The 20842-nt window shown below is 43.5% G+C and overlaps 1 protein-coding gene across 1 annotated transcript in view; it reads right to left on the reverse strand.

Annotated features, from left to right (window-relative positions):
• LOC110536534 (extracellular sulfatase Sulf-1) overlaps window positions 1-20842 on the reverse strand; it is an 82864-nt gene that overhangs the window by 57475 nt on the left and 4547 nt on the right. The window contains exons 2-4 of the mRNA XM_036934702.2: window positions 3763-4007; window positions 1777-2016; window positions 321-472 (exon numbers count right to left, since the gene is read on the reverse strand). Of these exons, the coding sequence (XP_036790597.2) occupies window positions 321-472; window positions 1777-2016; window positions 3763-3940 (570 nt within the window). The 5' untranslated portion in view covers window positions 3941-4007. The remainder of the gene's footprint in view (window positions 1-320; window positions 473-1776; window positions 2017-3762; window positions 4008-20842) is intronic.

Consider the following 20842-nt stretch of genomic DNA (forward strand, 5'->3'; position numbering starts at 1 on the left):
TAGACCAGACACACACCCGGCGGGTATAGACCAGACACACACTCCTGGCGGGTATAGACCAGACACACACTCCTGGTGGGTATAGACCAGACACACACTCCTGGCGGGTATAGACCAGACACACACTCCTGGTGGGTATAGACCAGACACACAGACCCGGTGGGTATAGACCAGACACACACATCCGGTGGGTATAGACCAGACACACACTCCCGGCCGGTATAGACCAGACACACACTCCTGGCGGGTATAGACCAGACACACACTCCTGGCGGGTATAGACCAGACACACAGACCCGGCGGGTATAGACCAGACGTACCTTGGAATACTCCACGCCGTGTTTCTCCTTGTGCCCATTCCGACAGACGGTGTAATTGTAAAAGCGAGAGTTTTTGATGAGCCCCACCCATTCACGCCACCCGGGAGGGACGTAGCTACCGTTGTACTCGTTCAGATACTTCCCAAAGAACGCTGCAGAGAGGACGAGAGGAGACCGAGAGAATTACGAGTTAGAAAAAAACTTATTGTCCACGCAATGTGGAAATTTGCCTTTGGCTTTTCACACAAACTGTTAAAAGTACGGAATGGCAGGAGGATCATGTCAGGAAAACGTCTTGTCTTTAAAAACATGGTCGTATTTTCTCTAAAGCTGATGATGCAAAAAACCTAGCAATGTTTCTCATTACCATAGAGTAGGGTCATGAAAGTGATTTGGCTTGGTAAATGGGCCTTCACCTTTCTCTGATCCTGACTCTGTAATTAAACCTCTTCCTTAGGAGCCAGGTACCAGGAACTGTCTGTTGGCTTTAGTACCAGGAACTGTCTGTTGACTGTAGTACCAGGAACTGTCTGTTGACTTTAGTACCAGGAACTGTCTGTTGACTTTAGTACCAGGAACTGTCTGTTGACTTTAGTACCAGGAACTGTCTGTTGGATTTAATACCAGGAACTGTCTGTTGACTTTAGTACCAGGAACTGTCTGTTGACTTTAGTACCAGGAACTGTCTGTTGGATTTAATACCAGGAACTGTCTGTTGACTTTAGTACCAGGAACTGTCTGTTGACTTTAGTACCAGGAACTGTCTGTTGACTTTAGTACCAGGAACTGTCTGTTGACTTTAGTACCAGGAACTGTCTGTTGACTTTAGTACCAGGAACTGTCTGTTGACTTTAGTACCAGGAACAGTCTGTTGACTTTAGTACCAGGAACTGTCTGTTGACTTTAGTACCAGGAACTGTCTGTTGACTTTAGTACCAGGAACTGTCTGTTGACTTTAGTACCAGGAACTGTCTGTTGACTTTAGTACCAGGAACTGTCTGTTGGATTTAATACCAGGAACTGTCTGTTGACTTTAGTACCAGGAACTGTCTGTTGACTTTAGTACCAGGAACTGTCTGTTGACTTTAGTACCAGGAACTGTCTGTTGACTTTAGTACCAGGAACTGTCTGTTGGATTTAGTACCAGGAACTGTCTGTTGACTTTAGTACCAGGAACTGTCTGTTGGCGTTAGTACCAGGAACTGTTTGTTGACTTTAGTACCAGGAACTGTCTGTTGACTTTTCAGTTCCCGGTACTAAAGTCAACAGACAGTTCCTGGTACCTGGTTCCTAGGAGGTAGGTGGTGTAAAGGTGGAGCTCATTTTTCTCTGTTACGTCTGAATGGGGAAACCTTTACCACAGGGGACACAGTTTGACATGGGGACACAGGGGAGAGGACACTACCTGTTCTGTATTATAACAATAGACGCTAGAAAAGTTCCATAATGCTCTCACCTGTCCTGTATCCCGTGTTGTTGAGGTAGACAGCGAAGGAGCGTGGTTCATGCTGGGCCTGCCAGGACGGCGAAGAACAGTTCTCGTTGTTGGTGTACGTGTTGTGATTGTGAACATACTTCCCTGTCAGCATGGACGAGCGAGACGGACAGCACATGGGCGTGGTCACAAAGGCGTTGATGAATGAGGTGCCTCCATTCTCCATTATCTTACGAGTCTTATTCATCACCTGGAGAGAACCTGGAGAGGAGGAGGAGGGTGGAGAGGAGGAAGAGGATGGAGAGGAGGATGGAGAAGAGAAGGAGGATGAAGAGGAGGAGAATGGAGATGAGGAAGAGGATGAAGAGGATAGAGAGGATGAAGAGGAGAATGATGAAGATGAGGAAGAGGATGAAGAGGAGGAGTATGATGATGAGGAGGATGGAGAGGAGGAAGAGGATAGAGAGGAGGAAGAGGATGATAATGGAGATGAGGAAGAGGATGAAGGGGAGGAAGAGGATAGAGAGGATGAAGAGGAGATGAGGAAGAGGATGATGATGAGGAGGATGGAGAGGAGGAAGAGGATAGAGAGGAGGAAGAGGATGATGATGAGGAGGATGGAGAGAAGGAAGAGGATGAATAGGAGGATGGAGAGGAGGAAGATGATGAAGAGGTGGAGGATGATGGAGAGGAGGAATAGGTTGGAGAAGAGGAAGAGGATCGAGAGGATGAAGAGGATGAAGAAGAAGGAGGATGAAGAGGAGGATGGATAGAAGAAGGATGGAGAGGAGGAGGATAAAGAGGAGGAGGAGGATGGATGGAGAGGAGGAAGATGGAGGGAGAGGGAGGAGGAGGAGGATGGAAAGGAGTAGAAGGAGGATGGAGAGGAAGAGGAGGATGGAGAGGAGGAGGATGTGAAATAAAATAACAATTATTATCTTTAATGCCCTGTTGCTCTCTCCTGGAATGAGTGAATCTGTGAGCTGTTGGCTAAAGCTCACTGTGCCAATACCAGAGTTGGTACATTTGCTATTCAATGCAACAGTTTTGGCTACAAAACTACAAGTAGAGTTGAAAATACATTGGAAACCCATTGAACTTTAGAGTTTTATTCGGTACGCGAAAACGTAAGTGAAAAAGTACATTTTGTGTGCACTATGTCATCACTCACTGGTTTTTTATCCACAGCAAGTCAGTTTGGTAGGAATGCATCAGTGGTGGGGAAATGCGCATAATTTCCTTTATGTGGATTCTAGAACATTAGCATGTGTGGATTCTAGAACATTAGCATGTGTGGATTCTAGAACATTAGCATGTGTCGATTCTAGAACAATTAGCATGTGTGGATTCTAGAACATTAGCATGTGTGGATTCTAGAACATTAGCATGTGTGGATTCTAGAACATTAGCATGAAAATCTATTGCCAATTGGATGGAAATTTACTGACTCGGTTTTAAAAATGGCCTCCCTGACTTTAGACAGTTCTGTTTGTATATTTTCCTTCACAGTGTTTTCAAACTACCGCTCAGTGTGAGGGATCATTTCTGTCAGAGAAGAGGATTGCAACATTACATTTCCCTGTGGGTAAACACAGCAGTCAGACTATAATTGGAGCTTTTCTCAGAAAGAGAGAGAGGTAGAAAGAGAGAGAGAGAGGGAGAAAGAGAGAGAGCAAGAGAGAGAGAGGGGGGGGGAGAGGGGGGAGCGAGAGAGAGAGAGGGGGGGCGAGAGAGAAAGATAGAGGTAGAGAGAGGGGGAGGGCGTGAGAGAAGGAAGGAGGGAGAGAGAGAGGGAGAGAGAGAGAGAGGGGGGGGGGGGGCGAGAGAGAAAGAGCGAGAGAGATATAGGGGGGAGAGAGAAAAAAATAAGAACATAAGAAAAGAGAGAGAAGATATAGAAATAGAAAGAGAGGGGGGGCAAACCTGATTCAAACAGAGGAAGCTCTTACAACACATAGCTACTGGACCACCTCCAGAGCTCCAGGGGGGTCCGTCCATTATTCTTACCCAGCTCTGTGTCCTGATCGTCGGTCATGATGAGGATGATGTTGGGTCTGATGTTCCTGCGGTCCCTCTGCATGTGTCCCCTGAGGCCTCCCTGGGCTCTGGTAGTGCTGACGGCTGAACAGCCCTGGTCCCAACCCAGGGACACGAGGCCAAGCCAGGTCACACACAACAGCAGCATGGCGGAGGGATGGAGGGTGTCACTCACTCACAGGCACCCACTGGAGCTCTCACAGCCGAGGAGAAGTCTGAGGAGAAAGAGAGAAGAGGACTTGTTATGAATCAATCAATCATATTTATTTTATAAAGCCCTTTTTTCATCAGCAGTTTTTTTTACCTGGCCTTTCCCCCTAAGAGTAAGCAAATCAGAAGCAGAGTCAAACCAGAAGCAGAGTCAAACCAGAAGCAGAGTCAAACTAGAAGCAGATTCAAACCAGATGCAGAGTCAAACCAGATGCAGAGTCAAACTAGAAGCAGATTAAAACCAGATGCAGAGTCAAACCAGAAGTAGAGTCAAACTAGAAGCAGAGTCAAACCAGAAGTAGAGTCAAACTAGAAGCAGATTCAAACCAGAAGCAGATTCAAACCAGAAGCAGAGTCAAACCAGATGCAGTCATACTAGAAGCAGAGTCAAACTAGAAGCAGAGTCAAACCAGAAGCAGAGTCAAACCAGAAGTAGAGTCAAACCAGAAGCAGAGTCAAACCAGAAGCAGAGTCAAACCAGAAGCAGAGTCAAACCAGAAGCAGAGTCGAGACGGTTTTAGTTATGGCCTGTGTATGGGAGACTAGGAGACCTAAGTGTTGCAGGCCTGTATAGTTTGTGTTTTTTTGGTGATGTCACTTCCTGCCACTGGGGGGGCAGTACTAAAGTGATGGTCATAGGTTTGGTCATAAGTGTAAATAATAAATCAACCTTCCTCTGCTTAGACATCGCTGGCGTCAGACAGATCTTACAACTCCTGGGTTGGTATTTTAAGTATCAGCCAACTACATCATATGTTATAGCAGTCTGTCAGTCGATGACACAGTCGTGTCACTCAACCATTGGTTCATGAATGCAACGTCTGAGCAGGGGAAAGCAACCATTACCTGCTTATTGCCCCCACAAACACACAACCACAGAACCAGACAACAGAATTTTACCTACAGAATCCGGCCTACAGAATCCGGCCTACAGAATACGACCTACAGAATATGGCCTACAGAATCTGACTTACAGAATCCGGCCTACAGAATCCGGCCTACAGAATACGACCTACAGAATATGGCCTACAGAATCTGACCTACAGAATCCGGCCTACAGAATCTGGCCTACAGAATCCGGCCTACAGAATCCGGCCTACAGAATCCGGCCTACAGAATCCGACCTACAGAATCCGACCTACAGAATCCGACCTACAGAATCCGGCCTACAGATTCCGGCCTACAGAATCCGGCCTACAGAATCTGGCCTACAGAATCCGGCCTACAGAATCCGGCCTACAGAATACGACCTACAGAATCCGGCCTACAGAATCCGACCTACAGAATCAGACCTACAGAATCCGACCTACAGAATCCGACCTACAGAATCCGACCTACAGAATCTGACCTACAGAATCCAACCTACAGAATCTGACCTACAGAATCCGACCTACAGAATCTGACCTACAGAATCCAACCTACAGAATCTGACCTACAGAATCCGACCTACAGAATCTGACCTACAGAATCCGACCTACAGAATCTGACCTACAGAATCCAACCTACAGAATCTGACCTACAGAATCCAACCTACAGAATCTGACCTACAGAATCCAACCTACAGGGTCCTGATCAAAAGTAGTGCACAACATAGCGAATAGAGTGCCAATTGGGACACAGATTATCTGTTCAACTGTGTTGGCCTTTGGCTTTCTATCCTCTTGTTTCCCCCATAGAGATGTGTGGAGATGATGAGCAGCTCTCACAGCTAACAGAGGAACACACAGCACAGCTAACAGGGGAACACACAGCACATCTAACAGAGGAACACACAGCCCAGCTAACATAGGTACACACAGCACAGCTAACAGTGGAACACACAGCACAGCTAACAGAGGAACACACAGCACAGCCAACAGAGGAACACACAGCACATCTAACAGAGGAACACACAGCCCAGCTAACAGGGGAACATACAGCACAGCTAACAGGGGAACACACAGCCCAGCTAACAGGGGAACATACAGCACAGCTAACAGGGGAACACACAGCCCAGCTAACAGGGGAACACACAGCACAGCTAACAGAGGAACACACAGCACAGCTAACAGAGGAACACACAGCACAGCTAACAGAGGAACACACAGCACAGCTAACAGGAGAACACACAGCACAGCTAACAGAGGAACACACAGCCCAGCTAACAGGGGAACACAGCCCAGCTAACAGGTGAACACACAGCCCAGCTAACAGGGGAACACACAGCCCAGCTAACAGAGGAACACACAGCCCAGCTAACAGGGGAACACACAGCCCAGCTAACAGAGGAACACACAGCCCAGCTAACAGGGGAACACAGGCACAGCTAACAGCAGTGAAGGAGGAGGTGAGATGTAACAGAGAACAGGACACTCCCCCAGAGAAGCCAGCAGAACAGCCCACCTCAGACCCGGACTACAACCACAACACCACAACCTAACAGCCCACCCCAGACCCGGACTACCTTCTCAATACCACAATGGGACAGACAACACAGGACCCCCCAACCCAACTGACCCCAACCCCTCCTAACAGACCCCACCCCCTCCTAACAGCCCCCCTGTCCTCTCCCCTGATAGCCATCCTGACAACCCCGCCCACATCCACTGAGGCCAAACAAAAGCCAGATATTGTGCTCCTCATTGACTCAAATGGCAAATACTAATTTTTCCCAAACACAAAGTGGCAAAATTCTGGTTCCCAAACACTAGGCATGTCCTGGAGTTGTTGTCAGAGGACAGACTAGGGTCCCCCAGCCACATCATAATTCAAACGGACACAAATGACCTGAGGGTCCAGCAGGAAAGGGTGTCCAAAGCACTCAAGGGAGTGAGTGAAAAAATATTTTTCCACTTTCCCCAATGCACAAGTAGTTGTCTCCACCCTGCTACCATGAAAATACATTCTCCTTGCCACCATACAGCAGCTGAAAGCAAGAATTTTCCCAGGACTCAAATCCTAATGTCCACCCACCACTCCACCCTGGACTAGAACAGCCTCTATGACCAGGTCTACCTCTACAAGGCAGCAGTACCCACCACTCCACCCTGGACTAGAACAGCCTCTATGACCAGGTCCACCTCTACAAGGCAGCAATCCCAACTTTTGCCAAGACCCTGGAAGACGTCAACCTCAACCACAGCCCCAGCACATCATACAGGAGCAACAGAGCATTGAACACCCCGCACAGACCAGCAAGACACCCTCCCGAAGGACCTGCACCGAGAGAACCCTCGCAAAGAGGACCTACACCCAGACCACAGCTTCACCAGCCACAACCCAACCTGCTGAGACCACCCCAAACAAGCCACACTCTATATAGTCCCCCCAGATCAGACCTATGCCCCTTCTGCCCACGCCAAATCCCCCACCCCTGCGGCAAGGACCTCAACATTTTTTATTTATTTCACCTTTATTTAACCAGGTAGGCAAGTTGAGAACAAGTTCTCATTTACAACTGCGACCTGGCCAATATAAAGCAAAGCAGTTCGACAGATACAACGACACAGAGTTACACATGGAGTAAAACAAACATACAGTCAATAATACAGTATAAACAAGTCTATATACGATGTGAGCAAATGAGGTGAGATAAGGGAGGTAAAGGCAAAAAGGCTATGGTGGCAAAGTAAATACAATATAGCAAGTAAAACACTGGAATGGTAGATTTGCAATGGAAGAATGTGCAAAGTAGAAATAAAAATAATGGGGGTGCAAAGGAGCAAAATAAATAAATAAATTAAATACAGTTGGGAAAGAGGTAGTTGTTTGGGCTAAATTATAGGTGGGCTATGTACAGGTGCAGTTATCTGTGAGCTGCTCTGACAGTTGGTGCTTAAAGCTAGTGAGGGAGATAAGTGTTTCCAGTTTCAGAGATTTTTGTAGTTCGTTCCAGTCATTGGCAGCAGAGAACTGGAAAGAGAGGCGGCCAAAGAAAGAATTGGTTTTGGGGGTGACTAGAGAGATATACCTGCTGGAACGTGTGCTACTATTACAAACGCCCAGGCCCCATCCTACCACCTAAGAGGTATGTATCATATGCTCAACATGCTTTGCTCACTCTGGGGCCTAAACCACAACAAACACAACACTAGACACTATGGGACACTTTGCTGCAGGAGGGACTGGTGCACTTCACAAAATAGATGGCATCATGAGGCAGGACAATTATGTGGATATATTGAAGCAACATCTCAAGTTAAATCTTGGTCACAAATGGGTCTTCCAAATGGACAATGACCCCAAGCACACTTCCAAAGTTGTGGCAAAATGGCTTACAGACAACAAAGTCAAGGTATTGGAGTGGCCATCACAAAGCCCTGACCTCAATCCCATAGAAAATGTGTGGGCAGAACTGAAAAAGTGTGTGCGAGCAAGGAGGCCTACAAACCTGACTCAGTTACACCAGCTCTGTCAGGAGGAATGGGACAAAATTCACCCAACTTATTGTGGGGAGCTTGTGGAAGGCTACCTGAAACGTTTGACCCAAGTTAAACAATTGAAAGGCAATGCTACCAAATACTAATTGAGTGTATGTAAACTTCTGACCCACTGGGAATGTGATGAAAGAAATAAAAGCTGAAATAAATGATTCTCTCTACTATTATTCTCACATTTCACATTTTAAAAATAAAGTGGTGATCCTAACTGACCTAAAACAGGGAATTTAAATGGCTATATTTACCTTATGCGATTAAACACACATCATTTTCTGCCTTGTTGTCCAAATTGGGCCCACTTAGCCATTTTCACTTAGGGGTGTACTCACTTTTGTTGCCAGCGGTTTAGACATTAATGGCTGTGTGTGGAGTTATTTTGAGGGGACAGCAAATTTACACTGTTATACAAGCTGTACACTCACTACTTTACATTGTAGCAAAGTGTCATTTCTTCAGCGTTGTCACATGAAAAGATATACTCAAATATTTACAAAATTGTGAGGGGTGTACTCACTATTGTGATATACTGTATATCAACGAATTGGTGAGGGCACTAGAACAGTCTGCCTCACCCTACTAGAATCTGAAGTCAAATGTCTACTGTTTGCTGATGATCTGGTGCTTCTGTCCCCAACCAAGGAGGGCCCACAGCAGCACCTAGATCTTCTGCACATATTATGCCAGACCTGGGCCTTGACAGTAAATTCCAGTAGGACAAAAATAATGGTGTTCCAAAAAAGGTCCAGTTGCCAGGACCACAAATACAAATTCCATCTAGACACCATTGCCCTACAGCACACAAAACACTATACACACCTCAGCCTAAACGTCAGCGCCACAGGTAACTTCCACAAAGCTGTGAACGATCTAAGAGACAAGGCAAGAAGGGCCTTCTATACCATCAAAAGGAACATAAAATTCAACATACCAATTAGGATCTGGCTAAAAATACTTGAATCAGTTATAGAACCCATTGCCATTTATGGTCGTGAGGTCTGGGGTCCGCTCACCAACCAAGAATTCATAAAATAGGACAAACACCAAATTGAGACTCTGCACGCAGAATTCTGCAAAAATATCCTCCGTGTACAACGTAAAACACCAAATAATGAATTCCAGAGCAGAAAAAAATCCAGAAAAGAGCCGTTAAATTCTACAACCACCTAAAAGGAAACGATTGTATACTATATATATATATGTATATATTGAGAGAGAGATGTAGCAGAAGAAATGGGTAAAAACTGAAATATCTGAGTTGTTTGTAAATGTTACACTTTTCTCAAAGCAGAAACAACACAATATTACCAGACTTACTGAGTGTCAAAAATAACTTTATATTATTAATATTTACTCTGGACTTTTTTAATTAAAGGAGCATCCAAACAATTTACTGCTTTAATCAACTTCTATTAACAGACATCAAACACCATTTTTTTTTTTACACTAAAAGCCTTTACTGTGAATACATTTTTACATTGCAGCATGAACACGCAACGGTGTGTCACCTCACCACCACGCCTTGAGGTAGATTCAGTAACAATGGAAGGTTACCTCATAGCAGAGATAATTATCAGAGTCCCTAATGACACCCTACTGCCTTTGTAGTGCACTAATACCCTATGGGTCATGGTCATAGTAGTGCACTGGAAAGGGAATAGGTTGCCATTTGGGACACGTTTAATGACAACCTCCAGGATGTATTCAAAAACCTGAGAACATTGTCATTTAATTTGTCGCTAAGAAATGCTCTGCATCTTTCAGAGGAGTGACAGACTTAAGGGTCTCCAAACGACCAAATACCAACAGAAGACCAAAGACCCTCGACTTAGTAACAGGGGCAAAACCCATTATCTTCCCCGCACAAACAGTCTTCTATAGATCTGTGGATAACAAGAGGTCTTCTATACCAGAGTTAATCAGTCAGACTACTACAGAGCATGTTGTTTCTGCTTCCTCTCATTGTTTCTGAGGCCCCACTAATACCACCTTAAATTACTCCCTTACTGTACTCATCAGGGGCTCAGCTGGCTGCAGGGGGAACAGTATAGGGGACGGACCAGCCGGTCCGGAGAAGAAAATGGCCCGGGGGGCCGGGGGTTCAAAGTCGACCAAGACAAAAAGGGCACTATGGAGTCCTCAGTCAATCCCGACCGACCCACAGCTGCCAGATGGAGGCAAAAATGTGCAATTTTCAGATTAATGGCCATCAACACTGGGTCCTCGTCCCAAATGGCACCCTATTCCCTATACAGTGCTTGTTAGCAGAGCCCTATGGGAATAGTGTGCCATTTAAGGAGCCAATTGGGACACAGGCTAGGAGACATTTAACACACATCAACACCATGACAATCTTTCCTTTAATGACTGTAATTTCTTATTATTTCACCCACTATCCCTTCACTACTAACCCTGCATTAGAGGCAGGGGTTGGAACCGGTTGAGGGAGGAGAAAACCAGAAAATAACGACATTTTTCAAGGAACAGAATCAGAACCGTGAACGAAAGTGATCTATACTCTTCTGGAACAGAACGATTATTTTAAAAGCATGGGAACTGGTTAATTAGAGAATTATGGATTCCCTTTTTCAATGCTAGTTAAGGATACTAAAGCAATCACATTTCACACTGGATTTATTAACTACTAAATGGTATGACATGTTTTTATTTTAATACTGGTGCCCTTCTGCAAACACAAGCTTGTTAGCTAGCGAGCTCAAAGGACATTCAAAGTTCCTCCATAGAAGCCACTTCTCCTAGATATAATTCTGTAGACCTAATTCAGATAATGCATGCTATAACAAGATATCCAACCAAGCCTCCTCCTCCACCCTCTCTCGTTCTCTCCCTACCCGCAAAATTTCCATCACATCTCTTGCCCTACATTTGTTAGTCCAATGCATGTATCCAATAGCTTGTATCTGCACCGATTGGTGAAGTAATTTAATTAGAGCTAAGTGTAAAAATAATGTTGATTTCAGAGGTTTAAAATGCAAAAGGCACTCACACAACCTATCTCTTTGTTGCAGGTGCATGGCAACAGTTGAAAAATTAAGAAACCCTCACACTGCTCATGGTAGTGCACTGCTCTTGAATTGAAATTGAATTGAGAGAGAGAGACGTAGATAGTGAGGAGGGACCAGGTTGAAAGGGAGAGAGAGAGAGAGGAGAGAAAGACATTTTGGTAGGCTATTTGTTGCTCATCTTGTCTAAATTAGATACAGTGGCAAGACTGTATGTGAACCCTTTGGAATTACCTGGATTTTTGCATAAATTGGTCATCAAATTTGATCTGATCTTCATCTTAGTCACAACAATAGACAAACACAGTCTGCTTAAACACACAAACAATTGTACATTTTCATGTCTTTAGTAAACACACCGTGTAAACAATCACAGTGCAGGGTGGGAAACGTATGTAAACCCTTAGATTTAATAACTGGTCGACCCTCCTTTGGCAGCAATAAACTCAACCAAATGTTTTCTGTAGATGCAGATCAGACCTGCACAATGGTCAGGATGAATTTTGGACCATTCCTCTTTACAAAACTGTTTCAGTTCAGCAATATTCTTAGGATGTCTAGTGTGAACTGCTCTCTGAGGTCATGCCACAGCATCTCAATGGGGTTGAGGTCAGGACTCTGACTGGGCCACTCCAGAAGGCGTATTTTCTTCTGTTGAAGCCATTCTGTTGTTGATTTACTTCTGTGTTTTGGGTTGTTGTCCTGTTGCATCACCCAACGTCTGTTGAGCTTCAATTGGCGGACAGATAGCCTTACATTCTCCTGCAAAATGTCATGATAAACTTGGGAATTCATTTTTCCATCAATGATAGCAAGCTGTCCAGGCCCTGAGGCAGCAAAGCAGCACCAAACCATGATGCTCCCTCCACCATACTTTACAGTTGGGATGAGGTTTTGATGTTGCTGTGCTGTGCCTTTTTTTTCTCCACACATAGTGTTGTGTGTTCCTTCCAAACAACTCAACTTTAGTTTCATCTGTCCACAGAATATTTTGCCAGTAGCGCTGTGGAACATTCAGGTGCACTTTTGCAAACTTCAGACGTGCAGCAATGGGTTTTTTTTGGACAGCAGTGGCTTCTTCTGTGGTGTCCTCCCATGAACACCACTCTTGTTTAGTGTTTTACGTATCGTAGACTCATCAACAGAGGTGTTAGCATGTTCAAGAGATGTCTCTAACTATTTAGCTGACACTAAGATACTTCTTAACCTCATTGAGTTTTCTGCGCTGTGCTCTTGCAGTCATCTTTGTAGGACGGCCACTCCTAGGGAGAGTAACAACAGAGCTGAACTTTCTCCATTTATAGACAATTTGTCTTACCGTGGACTGATGAACATCAATACTTTTAGAGATACTTTTGTAACCCTTTCCAGCTTCATGCAAGTCAACAATTCTTAATCTCAGGTCTTCTGAGATCTCTTCTCTTCGAGGCATGGTTCACATCAGGCAAAGTGTCTTGTGAATAGCAAACTCAGATGTTGTGAATGTTTTTTTAATAGGGCAAGGCAGCTCTAACCATCATCTCCAGGTTACTCCAATTAGCTTTTTGGAAAAGTCATTAGCCTTGGGGTTCACATACTTTTTTCAACCTACAATTAGAAATGATGTCTTCAAGACAAGAAAAATACAATAATTTGTGTTATTAGTTTAAGCAGACTGTGTTTGTCTATTGTTGTGACTTAGATGAAGATCAGATCAAATTTTATGACCAATTTATACAAAAATCAAAAAGGTACTTTTTCTTGCCATTGTACATGTACTGTAGTTTCTCTTCTGTCATTAAATATTATATATTGAGAAAGAGAATGAGAGAAAGAGAAAGAGAGAGAGAGAGAGAGAGAATGAGAGAGCGAGATGAGAGAGAGAGAAAGATGAGGGAGAGAAAAAGAGAGAGAGAGAGAGAGAGAGAGAGAGAGAGAGAGAGAGAGAGAGAGAGAGAGAGAGAGAATTAATTAAATGATCAAATATACAGACAACAAATTCCAATTGGCTATACTAAAACTCTTTAACATCATCCTTAGCTCTGGCATCTTCCCCAATATTTGTAATCAACCACAAAAGTGGAGACAAATTTGACCCCAATAGCTACCGTGGAATATGCGTCAACAGTAACCTTGGGAAAATCCTCTGCATTATCATTAACAGCAGACTCGTACATTTCCTCAATGAAAACAATGTACTGAGCAAATGTCAAATTGGCTTTTTACCAAATTACCGTACAACAGACCATGTATTCAACCTGCACACCCTAATTGACAACCAAACAAACCAAAACAAAGGCAAAGTCTTCTCATGCTTTGTTGATTTCAAAAAAGCCTTCTACTCAATTTGGCATGAGGGTCTGCTATACAAACTGATAGAAAGTGGTGTTGGGGGTAAAACATACGACATTATAAAATCCATGTACGCAAACAACAAGTGTGCGGTTAAAATTGGCAAAAAACACACACATTTCTTCACACAGGGTCGTGGGGTGAGACAGGGATGCAGCTTAAGCCCCACCCTCTTCAACATATATATCAACGAATTGGCGCGGGCACTAGAAAAGTCTGCAGCACCCGGCCTCACCCTACTAGAATCCAAAGTCAAATGTCTGCTGTTTGCTGATGATCTGGTGCTTCTGTCACCAACCAAGGAGGGCCTACCACAGCACCTAGATTTTCTGCACAGATTCTGTCAGACCTGGGCCCTGACTGTAAATCTCAGTAAGACCAAAATAATGGTGTTCCAAAAAAGGTCCAGTCACCAGGATCACAAATACAAATTCCATCTAGACACTGTTGCCCCTAGAGACCACAAAACACTATACATACCTTGGCCTAAACATCAGCACCACAGGTAACTTCCACAAAGCTGTGAACGATCTGAGAGACAAGGCAAGAAGGGCATTCTATGCCATCAAAAGGAACATAAATTTCAACATACCAATTAGGATTTGGCTAAAAATACTTGAATCAGTCATAGAGCCCATTGCCCTTTATGGTTGTGAGGTCTGGGGTCCGCTCACCAACCAAGACTACACAAAATGGGACAAACACCAAATTGAGACTCTGCACGCAGAATTCTGCAAAAATATCCTCCGTGTACAACGTAGAACACCAAATAATGCATGCAGAGCAGAATTAGGCCGATACCCACTAATTATCAAAATCCAGAAAAGAGTTGTTAAATTCAATAACCACCTAAAAGGAAGCGATTCCCAAACCTTCCATAACAAAGCCATCACCTACAGAGAGATGAACCTGGAGAAGACTCCCCTAAGCAAGCTGGTCCTGGGACTCTGTAGGGTGTGTTTGTGTTTGTGAACAGAGCCCCAGGACCAGCTTGCTTAGGGGACTCTTCTCCAGGTTCATCTCTCTGTAGGTGATGGCTTTGTTATGGAAGGTTTGGGAATCGCTTCCTTTTAGGTGGTTATTGAATTTAACAACTCTTTTCTGGATTTTGATAATTAGTGGGTATCGGCCTAATTCTGCTCTGGACAGCAGCACAATTAGACCCACCAAATCATGAGAAAACAAAAAGATAATTACTTGACACATTGGAAAGAATTAACAAAAAACAGAGCAAACTAGAATGCTATTGGCCCTAAACAGAGAGTACACAGTGGCAGAATACCTGACCACTGTGAATGACCCAAACGTAAGGAAAGCTTTGACTATGTACAGACTTAGTGAGCATAGCCTTGCTATTGAGAAAGGCCACCGTAGGCAGACATGGCTCTCAAGAGAAGACAGGCTATGTGCTCACTGCCCACAAAATGAGGTGGAAACTGAGCTGCACTTCCTAACCTCCTGCCCAATGTATGACCATATTGGAGAGACATATTTCCCTCAGATTACACAGACCCACAAAGAATTCGAAAACAAATTCAATTTTGATAAACTCCCATATCTACTGGGTGAAAATCCACAGTGTTGCATCACAGCAGCAAGATTTGTGACCTGTTGCCACGAGAAAAGGGCAACCAGTGAAGAACAAACACCATTGTAAATACAACCCATATTTATGCTTATTTATTTTATCTTGTGTCCTTTAACCATTTGTACATTGTTAAAACACTGTATATATATATATATATATATGTGACATTTGTAATGTCTTTATTGTTTTGAAACTTCTGTATGTGTAATGTTTACTGTTAATTTTTATTGTTTATTTCACTTTTGTATATTATCTACCTCACTTGCTTAGGCAATGTTAACACATGTTTCCCATGTCAATAAAGCCCCTTGAATTGAATTGAATTCAGAGAGAGAGAGAGAGAGAGAGAGAGAGAGAGAGACAGAGAGACAGAGAGACAGAGAGACAGAGAGACAGAGAGACAGAGACAGAGAGAGAGACAGAGACAGAGAGACAGAGAGACAGAGAGAGAGAGAGAGACAGAGAGAGAGAGAGACACAGAGAGAGAGAGACACAGAGAGAGAGAGAGAGAGAGAGAGAGAGAGAGAGAGAGAGAGAGAGAGAGAGAGAGAGAGAGAGAGGAAAGATAATGAAGCTATAAGGAACAGTTGTTGGCCTAAAGGATCAGCCCTGGTGTTGACCCATTCAGTTTGTGAGTGCATCTTTCACCTGTGTAGTCAGTGAAAATAGTCAGGCATTCTCCTTAGAGCTGGTTACTCATGGATACAGGTATAAGGAAGGACCCACATTGAGTATGCATGCCAACATGGGACTTTATTCCCTATTTAGTCCACTATAGGGCTCTGGTCAAAAGCAGTCTATAATATTATAATAGAGACAGTAGATCTATCTCCAGATTATGTCCTGGGGTGTCATACTATAATAGAGACAGTAGATCTAGCTGGTCTGTCATAATATAATAGAGACAGTAGATCTAGCTGGTCTGTCATAATATAATAGAGACAGTAGATCTAGCTGGTCTGTCATACTATAATAGAGACAGTAGATCTAGCTGGTCTGTCATAATATAATAGAGACAGTAGATCTAGCTGGTCTGTCATAATATATTAGAGACAGTAGATCTAGCTGGTCTGTCATAATATATTAGAGACAGTAGATCTAGCTGGTCTGTCATAATATAATAGAGACAGTAGATCTAGCTGATCTGTCATAATATAATAGAGACAGTAGATCTAGCTGGTCTGTCATAATATAATAGAGACAGTAGATCTAGCTGGTCTGTCATAATATAATAGAGACAGTAGATCTAGCCGGTCTGTCATACTATCATAGAGACAGCATTTTTTAGCTGGTCTGTCATAATATATTAGAGACAGAAGGGAGAGGGGGCGTCAATAGAGGCTACTGGGGTGACGAACACAGACTCTCTCTCTCTCTCTCTCTCTCTCTCTCTCTCTCTCTCTCTCTCTCTCTCTCTCTCACATTTCAATATTCAATTCAATAAATTATGTATTGTCACAGCAGTGAATAGATGTGCATTCGGACAGCTTAATGGTAAGTGATACAGGCAGGGATTAGGGGACAACAGGGATGACAAGATGAGGACACTGCAGCCCTCTGGGGGGGGGGGGGGGGCAACCATTTGGCTGTTTCTGTTTGTGTGCATGCCCATGCTCAAAAGAGATTGTCTATGTGTGTGTGTGTGTGTGTTTGTGATAACGTGTGTGTGTTAGTGTCTGTGTGTTTGTGCAAACCCATATAATAATGGAGCACTAAACCAAGCGCTCCTACGAGGCCTCTCTCTCTCTCTCTCCCCTCTCTCTATTCTTGTTCCCCTCTCTGTCTCCTCCTCTTCCTCTTCCTCCCACCCCTCCTCCCTCTCTTGTTCTCTAAGTATCCCTCCCATTCGCTCTCACTCACTGCAACGAAGCACCGATCCCATGTGAATTTAATCAGCCATAAGCTCAGTGAATGGACAGGATGGAACGGCCGTTGGTGGAAGGAAGGTGAGGACCAAGGTGCAGCGTGGTACGGAATTTTATTAAATATAACAGAGCACAACCGAAACAGCTCCGTCAGGTGAAAAACACACTAAACAGAAAATAACTACCCACAAAACCCATGTGGGCAAGAGCTACCTAAGTATGGTTCTCAATCAGAGACAACGACAGACAGCTGTCCCTGATTGAGAACCATACCCGGCCAAAAACAAAGCAATTAAAAAAACATAGAAAAAAGAACATAGAACGCCCACCCTAGTCACACCCTGGCCTAACCAAAACAGAGAATAAAAAGCCTCTCTATGGCCAGGGCGTGACACAGTTGTATGAGGGAGGTGAAAAGGCAGGACACAGTCATCACAACCGCTCATCATGGTTGAGAAGAGAAGAGGTGAAGAGTGACCATAAATCCTAGCAAAGCATAAGACACACACAGAGCAGGTGGGTGAGATATTGGCCTGACATGACCTCTCTAGAGGTCTACTACTACTCTACTACTCTCTCACTCTAGAGAGGGATTGTGCAAAGACCTGCGGGTGCTATTGTCAACTCTCTGAAACCAAAATAGACGACTGCAGAGTGTGTCTTTGTGTGTGTGTGTGTGTGTTTGTCTGTGACTGTGTGTGTGTGTGTGTGTGTTTGTCTGTGACTGTGTGTGTGTGTGTGTGTGTGTCTGTGACTGTGTGTGTGTGTGTGTGTGTGTGTGTGTGTGTGTGTGTGTGTGTGTGTGTGTGTGTGTGCGCACACCCACACTCTGTTCACATTTCCCCCGAGCTGTGCTCTTAAAAACACAAGGAACCTTTACAGGAGACTGTTTAGATTCACATACTCACTCTGTAGTTCTACGACAACAAGCCAACCAACACATACTCACTCTGTAGTTCTACTACAACAAGCCAACCAACACATACTCACTCTGTAGTTCTACGACAACAAGCCAACCAACACATACTCACTCTGTAGTTCTACGACAACAAGCCAACCAACACATATTCCCTCTGTAGTTCTACGACAACAAGCCAACCAACACATATTCCCTCTGTAGTTCTACGACAACAAGCCAACCAACACATATTCACTCTGTAGTAATGCTACAACACTGACAACAACAAGCCAACCAACAGAGAAAGAAAGTGGCTCTCTGAAACAAATTTTAATGAACCTTTTTTTTTTACTGCAGTATGCTAAATCAGGGTCACACAGAGGGATTCTGGGTAATCTTAAACTAACATCTACTTTGAAACTAAAGTATCCACCTCACACACCTAGTTATGGGTCTTAAAATAAAGAAGACACCTGTACCATGTCAGATAGAGAGTTTACAACTATTACATGTTGAGTTTGCATCCCAATATTACACTTCAGTTTGCATTACAATATTACACATATATATATATATATATATATATATATATCACAGGAGACTGAAATTTAACACAACTGTTTGACATAGAAACATTGTGTTTTAGTCATTTAAAACCACCCATAACATTCCACCCATGAGGACGAAGATGGTGCTTTTGGTCATTGACTGATGGAGAGGGCTACGATCACAGTTATATAAAGGAAATGAGACTGTGTGGTCCAAATGACACCCTATTCCCTATCTAGTTCACTACTTTAGACCAGAGTTCTATGACACCCTATTCCCTATATAGTGCACTACTTTAGACCAGAGCCTTATGACACCCTATTCCCTATATAGTTCACTACTTTAGACCAGAGTTCTATGACACCCTATTCCCTATATAGTGCACTACTTTAGACCAGAGCCTTATGACACTCTATTCCCTATCTAGGGCACTACGTTCCTTGGTCAGTTTCCCAAAGTTGACTATGAACTTGACTTAGCTAATTAGCTAGCTAGCTATGCTTTGTTTGAAGAATGTAGGATAAGTTTTTTGTCAACATTGAGTTGTGCTGCCCGATCTGCCAATACAGCTACACTATTGTTGGCCTTTAGCTAACGTTACTGGCTAGCTAGTTGGCTATAACAGGCAAGGATGTTCGCTAGATTATTTGTGTTTATGTGTTTGTTTACACAGATAACTTCAGCCAGAACCAAAAAAATAGAGTTAGCTTTCCACGCTAGTTGGTTAGCTACCTAGCCAAAGTTAGCTCTCATCCTACTTGTATAAAATTACATTAGCAACCATTAGCTAGCTAGCTAATCTAAACAAAACCACATTCATTGGCTTATCAGACCGGAACAGCTCACTAATAGCAACAGACCCATTTTTTTTTTCATGTCGGACAATTATCTGAATGCATTTATTGATTAACGTCCGATTGATAGCTATGTTGTTGAGTTGCTGAGCAACAGAAAATCTGGGCCCAGTTTTGGTTAGAAATCAGAGATTCGCCTGAAAAAATATGTCAGATTTGGCAAAAAATGCTGCAAAAAAAGTAGCGCGTATTCACCACGTGAATATAAATAATAATAAATTATAGCAATAAATTATTAATTTAATCATAACTGTTGCCTTTTACAAACGTATTCAGTCCGAAAGGTGATTTTATGGACGCTGTAGTTTCTTTCTTAACCGAAGCCTAGATATAGAGCTAGATCGGGGCAATATATTTTTTTCCCCCGTTTTTTCTCTTAATGCTAACAGCAGTTAACAAACCCGGTGTGTGGTTCTCGGTAATGGGCGGGGAGTGTGTTGTGTACCTTCAATCAAAATCGATTTGTACATTTCTATCGACTTATTGGCTTAGATGTGATAGCAGGGAGATTTGAATTTAACATTTGAGCTTCAACCAAAGCCTGCCATTGCTGCACCGACCGGCGCCGACAACCTCTCTCTCTCTCTCTCTCTCTCTCTCTCTCTCTCTCTCTCTCTCTCTCTCTCTCTCTCTCTCTCTCTCTCTCTCTCTCTCTCTCTCTCTCTCTCGCTCTCTCTCTCTCTCTCTCTCTCTCTCTCTCTCTCTCTCTCTCTCTCTCTCTCTCTCAGGCTGGGAAAATACATACATCTATACAGATCTATACAGTATATACCAAACAGTATATATCTATACAGTACAGATCTATACACTACAGACCTATACACTACAGAGCTATACACTACAGATCTATGCAGTACAGATCTATACACTGCAGATCTATACAGTTCAGATCTATACAGTGCAGATCTATACACTACAGATCTATACAGTATAGATCTCTACACTACAGATCTATACACTACAGATCTATACAGTGCAGATCTATACAGTACAGATCTATACAGTACAGATCTATACACTACAGACCTATACACTACAGAGCTATACACTACAGATCTATGCAGTACAGATCTATACACTACAGATCTATACACTACAGATCTATGCAGTACAGATCTATACACTACAGACCTATACACTGCAGATCTATACACTACAGAGCTATACACTACAGATCTATGCAGTACAGATCTATACACTGCAGATATATACAGTACAGATCTATACAGTATAGATCTCTACACTGCAGATCTATACATTTCAGATCTATACAGTGCAGATCTATACACTACAGATCTATACACTACAGATCTATGC

The sequence above is a fragment of the Oncorhynchus mykiss genome, chromosome 11 (assembly GCF_057628025.1).
Source record: "Oncorhynchus mykiss isolate SJ-2025 chromosome 11, ASM5762802v1, whole genome shotgun sequence".
NCBI classification, from domain to species: Eukaryota; Metazoa; Chordata; class Actinopteri; order Salmoniformes; family Salmonidae; genus Oncorhynchus; species Oncorhynchus mykiss.